At 31.3% G+C, this 8844-nt stretch overlaps 1 protein-coding gene across 1 annotated transcript; it reads right to left on the minus strand.

The window, feature by feature from the left end:
• Nucleotides 1-3588: 3588 nt before the first annotated feature.
• Nucleotides 3589-8122, minus strand: LOC147814542 (uncharacterized). The gene is made up of 2 exons (XM_087156472.1): nucleotides 7493-8122; nucleotides 3589-6189 (listed from the first exon to the last, which is right to left on the minus strand). The coding sequence occupies exons 1-2, from the start codon at nucleotides 8120-8122 to the stop codon at nucleotides 3589-3591; spliced, it is 3231 nt and encodes a 1076-aa protein (XP_087012598.1).
• Nucleotides 8123-8844: the final 722 nt, after the last annotated feature.

Raw genomic sequence — 8844 nt, forward strand, 5'->3', positions numbered from 1 at the left:
ACTTGGTTTCAGTTTCCAGCAAAACTTGCATAAGAAACAATACATATCTGACGTGTATAGACAGTGCGATATATATATATATATATATATATATATATATATATATATATATATATATATATATATATATATATATATATATATATATATATATATATATATATATATATATATATATATATGGAGAGAGAGATTATACACTACCCTACAAACCCTATGGAACAGACACTTAAAGTTTTTAATTAGTGTTTGGTTCGTGTGATTTTTTAGGGACCGACAACAAATTACAAAGGAAAACAAGCATTTCTGAACACCTTCTTCCAGATAATTAAGCACTAAGCTTGTAACTTGTATCGATTATTTGCGTGCTATTGGCAATGATTGCATAAAATTTCATAAATCTAGTGTAAACATTTATGGAGATATGAACATTTTTTATACAAAAACAAATTTTTTTGTCACCCGTTTTTTTGCCATAACTTTAAAAATATTTGTTGTTGTTGTTGTTGTAGTTAATTTACGTCGTACTAGAGCTGCACAATGGGCAATTGGCGACGGTCTGGGAAGCATCCCTGAGAATGATCCGAAGACATGCAGAGGGGATGACAGCAAATCCGAAGTCTGCAGAGGGGATGGCACCCCCGCTTCGGTAACCCAACGACCTGCACGCGAAGTCGAGCACTTTACGGTAGAACAGTTTAACGAGGACCAATACCGCACACCCTCAGTCCCTACGCAGACTAATCCCTACGCAGACTCAGTCCCTACGGTCACCCACCCGCACACTGACCGTAACCAGTGATGCTTGACTTCGGTGATCTACTGGGAACCGTGTCTTAACGATCAGTCCACTGCGGGACAAACAAGTCTTATATATTAGTAAATAGGAATCGTATTTTTGTAGTGGTCGAAAAACTACAGTACTCCCCCACCAGAATTTTAGCTGTGATAGAATTCGATGAATGGATACTTCTAGTTGATTCATTGCTGTTTCGTGAGAACCCGGGAGAGCTGTATTAAGATCACCGTACTTTTTGAGTGCTTATCGTGAGAGCTGTATTAAGTTCATGGTTGTGATCGCTCCCACGTTGCCTTTAGCAGTCGAGTGAATACGTTGCACGTTATGTGTGATCGAGACTGGGTAGCAACAACGTGAGGAGGTGGACAATGTCGCAATCACAAGTAGCAAGTCAACTGCTCAATGTGGACCATCAATCCAAGTTAGCGTGTTCAGATCGAAATTTGCGTTACTGTCAAGAAAGGCGTGTTCACATCACGTCCGAAGGTCACCAATGTGGGGATGAGAAGTTATAGACAATGTCAACCTTCATCTATGAAAAGGTACACCTTCATAGAATCGAGTTAACAAGTCGTATATACTAGTGAATAGGAATTGTATCTATGTAGTGGTAGAAACACTACATCCACAAGTATTTAATTTTGTTTTTGCTGTCTAATCATTAAAAGGTAGTGCAATTTACCATATTACTTTATAAAATTTCTGAAATACCCCGGATTATTTTGAAAGCATTTTATTAAAAAAAACACTTAGAAAATTGCTATTAACTTTTTACATTTTTAAGATATTTAAATAAGTTTTTTACCATTAGTTGCCAATTACGATTCACTACAAAATTCTTAAAAAAAACAATTTTGAATTTTTTCCGCGCATACGCAGTACAAATACTCCTTACTTATTTTTTAACAAGTTTTATTCAAATTTTAAAACAATAAGTGCGTAGTTAATTTCATATTGCTCCGAAAATTCTGTTCAATTTTACTGAATATTTTTAAAGTTATAGCAAAACACCGTGGGACAAAAAAAAACTAGTTTTTTATAAAATTGTTTATGTTTGCATAAATATTTAAGCTAGATTAAAGAAAATTTAAGCAGTAATTGCAAATAACAACCAAAGTAATTGATACATGTCACAAGCTTATAGCTTGATTTTCTGGCATAGAGTGTTCAAAAATACTTGTTTTCCTCTGTAATTTGTTGTTTAACAGATTTAACCTTTATTGCAAAGTTTGTTGTCAGGTTCGTCACTCACACAAACATTAACACCCACGACTAATGCGTACAAATTTTAATGTCGCAATGAATTTTCAAAAATATATCGCGATATAATCTTATTCCTACATTGGTGTCAATATGTTTGTTACCCAAACAAAATTTAGCAACATTTATTAAATACGGTGATATGATCTCTGATCTCGGGGTTTTCAATCATAACAAACGCCTTTTAACATAAAATATATTTAATAACAAGAAGGATGATGATGATGTTACAGTGTTATGGAGAAAACTGATTAGAAACTAACTGATTTTACATTGCTGCGCAGAGCGCCATCTATTGAGTATTAGAAATTATAATTAACAAACTTCCCCCCGATGAACTTTTAGTTCATAACAATTTAATCATTTTATATATTCATCAAAGTAATTTTTCTCAAATGTAAGGTACCAATATTTAAAATATAATATAATCTTACCTTTTTACAATATGAGCCCTTCTTAATTATATAAAGATTATAATGCAATAATATTAATTGAATTCTTAAAATAATATGTTTCATGAGCATTAGTTCAAACCTTTAACAAATAAATGAAATTACCTTAACCTTATAAATGAAATTATTGAAATTTAAGTAAATATCAATTGATGAAATTAAATTATCATATCATGAATAATAAATCAAGCAATTTTCACAACACAAATTCTTTCACATGCAAAATATTTCAATTTTAAACAAACATGCATTTAAACAAGAAAATATATATGTATGCATATTTTCTTTAAATCATAAAAGTTCAAATAATATCTTAAGATAAACTTAATTTGTAAGTTAAATGATTATCTTAAGCAATATATTAAAATAAAATGTTCAAATAATAATAAATGTAAATTTAAAGTTCAAATAGAATGTTCATATTAATTTAATTGTTCACTTCTAAATTATATAATAAATTTATAGGACGTTTTATTATTGACGTATCTGTTTTCAAAGCACATGCTCTTATTTTGTTATCACGTCCTTGAAATGTTTCCACAATTTTTCCAAGTTTCCACATGCTCCTTGGAAGTTTGTCATCATGAATCAAAACAATATAATTTACCTTAAAATTTTGATTACCTTTATCCAAATTTACATAATTGACAGCTCTTAAGTTTAAAAGATAATCCCTTTTCCATTTCTTCCAAATTTGATTTATAAGTCTTTCTCGATATTTAAATTTTTTTATTATCATTTTTTTGTCAATCATGCAGTCAATACCGGATAACTTGACTGACGGTAAACTTATTAATCGTCTTCCAAGTAGCATGTGGGATGGCGTTAGAGGAAAAGTATCTGGAGAGTCTGTAGTCACGTAAGTAATAGGCCTCGAGTTAATCACAGCTTCTATTTCACATAGAACTGTTTCGAGTTCTTCACTAGTCAAAGATGTTTTCCTCAGTAATTTCCGAAGAATGATTTTCATTGAACGAACCATTCGCTCGTAGAATCCACCCCACCAGGGTGCTCTTTCAACGATGAATTTCCACCTTATTCCCCTTGAGGAATAAAACTCACTCACTTCAGAACTGCTCAAATAGTCCACATTTTTTTCAATTCAAACTCTGCTCGCTTGAACGTTTGAGCATTGTCTGAATAAATTACAGAACAAAGTCCTCTTCTGGATATGAAGCGACGAAAAGCAAGTAAAAATGCTTCAGTTGTTAAACTGGAAACAATTTCCAGGTGTATCGCTCGTGTAACTGCACAGGTGCATAGCATGATGTAAAACTTACTGTCAGAATCTTTCACAAATAAGGGTCCAGCAAAATCCAGGCCAGTAACTGAAAATGGAGGTGACTGTTCTATTCTGTCTTTAGGAAGAGGAGCCATGATTTCTCTTCCTGATCGAACATTGAATCTTTTACATAAGACGCATCTTCCAATTATTGACTTAATAAATTGCCGACCTTTCGGAATCCAGAATTTCTCTCGTACCTGTGTTAATGTGTCTGAAATACCAGAGTGTAGGGTCTTTTCGTGTGCTTCTTTCACTATCAGTTCTGTAAATTTAGTTTTTGATGGTAATAGTATAGGATGTTTTTCATAATAGTTCAAATTGGAGTGCTGTAGTCTTCCACCCACAAGTAGAATCCCTTTGTCAGAAATGAACGGACTTAAGTCTCTGATTTTTGAGCACTTCTGTAAATGTTGCCCTTCCTTTAAGCAATCTATATCCTTACTGTAGTTCTTTGCTTGTACGTGTCTCAACCAAAGGTTTTCAGCTTCTTCTAACTCTTCTGCAGTTAAAACATTTTTTATTCTATCTTCTTTCTTCACTCTCAAATTCGTTATAAATCTTCTAATCCAGGCAGTTATTCGGAAAACCTTCTTAATAGAACTAAATTTGTGGATATCGAAAATTGAATCGTGAACATTATTTTCACTTGCATAATTAACTGCAATAAATTTTGATCTCTTTTCTCCATCTACATCTGATTTTCTAAGATTTTCTTCGTTTTTCGGCCATTTTTCTTCTCTTAATGTCAACCATGTTGGTCCATTAAAAATTTTTGCACTTGAGAGCAAATCATTAGCACTGCATCCTCTTGATATAATATCAGCTGGATTATCATTTCCCTTTATGTACTTCCAATTAGTAGGATCTGTTAAAGATTGGATCTCACTCACTCTGTTTGAAATAAATGTTTTCCACTGATTTGCATTTCCTCGAATCCAACTAAGGGCTATGGTTGAGTCAGAATATAGTATATAGTTGTTATTTATTTGAAACACTTTTCTTAAAGTATCCAATAATCTGGAACCTATAAGAGTGGCCATCAGTTCTAATCTTGGTAGACTCAACTTCTTCAATGGTGCAACGCGTGCCTTTGAAGTAACGAAGCTTACGCAAAAATTTTGATTTCTTTCATATCGAATATATGCAATCGCTCCATACGCCTTCTCACTTGCGTCACAAAATATAATTATCTTATAATTCCCTACTTCAGAACAACTATCTTCTTCATGAAAATAATATCTTGGTAGTGAAAGTTCCTTTAATACGTTTACTTCCTTATACCATTTTTCCCAACTTAGTCTTAAAATATCTCCGAATTCCTCATCCCATTCTAAGCCTTGTTCCCATATTTCTTGAAGAAGAATTTTAATTCTAATCGTGAATGCTGTTATATATCCCATTGGATCAAATAATTTCGATGATATGCGTAATACGCTTCTCTTAGTATTTTTCACATTTTCCAAAGAGTCAATTAAGGAACTTAAATCTAAATTAAATTCATCCCTTAAAGTATTCCAAATTAATCCTAAAACCTTTAAAGGTACTGTTTCTTCACTAGGATATTTTTCAAATTTCGTGTCTTGCCATTTTTGGCATAACGCCTTAGAATTACTCTTCCACTTTCTAAGATTTATTGATGCATCCTTTAATATTAATTTAGTGTCCCTGGATAATAGTAGTCCATCTTCAATCGTATTTGTACCAGTAATAAGATCGTCGACATACAAATTTTCATTTAAAACCTTACACGCCAAAGGATGAGATTCTTTATAATTTTTGATATGATACTTTATTGTTCCAGCCAATAAAAATGTTGATGATTTTACTCCGAAAGTTACGGTTCTATTGCGAAAAACCTCAATTTTCTTGGGAGGGAATTGCTCTGACCAAAGAAATCTAAGATAGTCCCTATCATGTTCATCAATTAACAATTGTAGGAAAGCCTTTTCACAATCAGCAATTATTCCTATCTTAAACTCGCGAAATTTTAATAGTAAAATTAAAAGATTAGGGTTTAGATTGGGACCTGATAATAAGTTATCATTTAGAGAGTAGCAATTTTTTTCTTTAGCCGAAGCATCAAAAACTATCCGTAACTTTGTAGTTTGTTTATCATTTCTAATTACTGGATGATGAGGTAAGTAATAAACCATATTTGGAACTATTGATTTATCATTAACAGGTTCTATTATTCCTTCCGATAATTGCTCTTTAAAAATACTAGCATAATTATCATGCAAAGAAGGATTCTTATTAAAACGCGATGTTAAACTACTTAACCTTCTTTTAGACAAATTAAAATTGTCAGAAATGTTTACCTCATCTTTAAATGGTAATTTAACTACGTATCTGCCATCCTGAAGTTTTATATTTTGTTCAAACTGTTTCTTGCTCTAAAGGTGTATTCTGAATTTTATCATTTATGCCTAAGCTTTCAATATCCCAAAATTTCCATAACTGTAAATCCATATCATCACAAGAATTATTTTCATTAGTTAATTCCTCACAATTAAATTTTTCCTTACAATAACATAAATTTTCAATGATAGAGTCATTTTTTAAATCTGAATGAGTAATCCCAGTTACGCTTCCGCCGAGTAATGTTTCGACATAAAACAAATCTTTAGTCAACTCCTTTATGTACCCAGTGTGGAGTTTCCAATAATAATCTGCTCCAATTAATATATCAATGGAATTTATTCCTTTCGAAAGACATAAATCAGTAAGCGCAAAATCCTCAAGCAGCAACTTTATTTTATTATTATGCGGTGGGAAAGAAGCACGTGTTATGGTACTTGAAACCAATAATTCGAACTCTGACCTTCGAGTAGGATATTTTTTATTGCTTATACTCGCCTTTACTATATCAAATGTTTTTTCTTGCGGTTCACGGCTTCCAAAAGTATAAACTAATAAATTTTCCTTTCTTATTATCGGGAGATTAAGCTTTTGAGCTAATTCTCTAGTAATGAATGACCTCATCGATGCGGAATCAAATAAAATATTTATCTCCTGCGTTTTGTCTGCCAGATGTAAATTCGCAACACATGTTTGTAAAATCACTGATTGAAATTCCCCCTTTTGTCCCTCTTCGACATGAGAAACGCTGGCTACGACTGTATTTTTCTCTGCGGTTTCTTGCGAACTTTCGTTTTGAGTTTTCGGAATTCCAAAACAAATTATTTCGTGATGAAATTTACTATTACATTTTTTACAAGGACTAATTTTACTCCTACATTGTGAACTTAAATGTGATTTACGAAAACATTTAAAGCAACGACCTTCGCGCATTAATCTATCTCTTTTTTCAGAAACCGACATTTTTTCACAAATAAATGAATCATGTTCTGACTTACAAAATACACAATTAAATTTTACATTAGTAGCCAATGCTGAAGCTGTGGGAATATTCGATCTGAACTGTTTTTTGTTATTTATTACTTCCCTGGGATTATAATAGTTATAGTGTTTATTTTTCTTAACATTATCATGGAATAATGTAGATGATTCGCGTACTTGAATTTCTTCCTTAATAAATTGAATTAATTCCGAAACATTAAATTCTGATTTTGATTTTCGTTTGCGATTGTATTCTAAAGTTAAATCTTCTGGTATTAGTTTTAATAATATAGGGCATAATAAGTGTCCATATGTTCCAGAGACTACATTTAAGCTTTCTAAAGATCTAATGTTTACTTCTAAATTATCATATAAATTCCGTAATGCTCTAATATCACTAGAATTTTTTACGAGATCAAGATTTAATAGACGATTCATATGACTATTAATCACTAAATCTTCGCGCCCAAATCTATCTTTTAACAATTCTATACTTTTCATATAATTTTCTTTAGTCAAAGCAAACCCTTTAATAGCATTTAATGCAATTCCACCCAGTAAGCCTTTTAAATAAGTAAATTTTTGTATCTCAGTTAAACTTTCGTTTTCATGGATCGCGATTTCAAATTGATTCCAAAATTCAAGCCATAATGTTGTTTCTCCGTAAAATTTGTTTATGCTTAATTTTGGAAGTTTAACTGCATTACTGTTTGGAACAATTTTAGATTGTGCGCTGTTAAATGATTCTTCTCCTCTACTTTCTTTATTGTTTTCTTTCAAAAATCTTGCGATTCTAGATTGCCACTTTATTATTTTTTCCGAATATTCTTCAATTCCAGTAATTTCATTTTCTATTTCCTCACTTTCAATTAGTGGTTCAATTCGATTATTTATTGCTTTTAAACTTTTATTTTTATCAATTAACTGTTCCTTATAATCTATTAATTCTTCGATCTTTTCTTTAGTTTCAACATTATCATCATTCATCAAATTTTCAATCTTTGTTATTAATCGAGTTGTTAAAGAGCGAATTGTTTTTCTTTTATTTTTCAAATCATCGTATGAATCCATTATTTAAATCAATTGCACTCACCTTTAATCAAATTCTTAGCCCCACGTTGGGCGCCAATATTAAATACGGTGATATGATCTCTGATCTCGGGGTTTTCAATCATAACAAACGCCTTTTAACATAAAATATATTTAATAACAAGAAGGATGATGATGATGTTACAGTGTTATGGAGAAAACTGATTAGAAACTAACTGATTTTACATTGCTGCGCAGAGCGCCATCTATTGAGTATTAGAAATTATAATTAACAACATTCACAATAATATCGTATTATATAATTATCGCTCTGTATAATATTCACGAAAATGTGCTATTTGAGCTCCCATGTTTATTATCGGCAGCTGGTGACATGCGTAAATGAAAATCTGACGTTGTTCCATTTATTGGCGAACTTGGCTTCATAATACTTATAACCGACAAGTGCTAATTCTTCTTATAGAATTTATGATATTTTATTTAAAAAAAAATAATAATATATAAATTTAAGAGAATTTAAATTACGTGATCAAAAATATGTGAAAGAATAAATATTATTATTAATAGGTAATTAAAATGTAACTGTATCATAATTTAATAAATTTAAAAGCCTCGAAATTTAGATGCTGTTTTGATGAATAAAGCATAGTTATGCTAAA

Source organism: Parasteatoda tepidariorum, chromosome 2 (genome assembly GCF_982258835.1).
Source record: "Parasteatoda tepidariorum strain Cologne lab strain chromosome 2, Ptep-v5.0, whole genome shotgun sequence".
Lineage (NCBI taxonomy): Eukaryota > Metazoa > Arthropoda > Arachnida > Araneae > Theridiidae > Parasteatoda > Parasteatoda tepidariorum.

What these genes read in the sequence shown, in the direction of transcription:
- LOC147814542 (XM_087156472.1), bottom strand. Translation starts at nt 8,122, where the DNA reads ATGAATGATGATAATGTTGAAACTAAAGAAAAGATCGAAGAATTAATA. An exon ending in ATTTATATGATAATTTAGAA is followed by an intron (nt 6,190 to 7,492) that starts GTAAACATTAGA and finishes ATACACCTTTAG; the next exon opens with AGCAAGAAACAGTTTGAACA.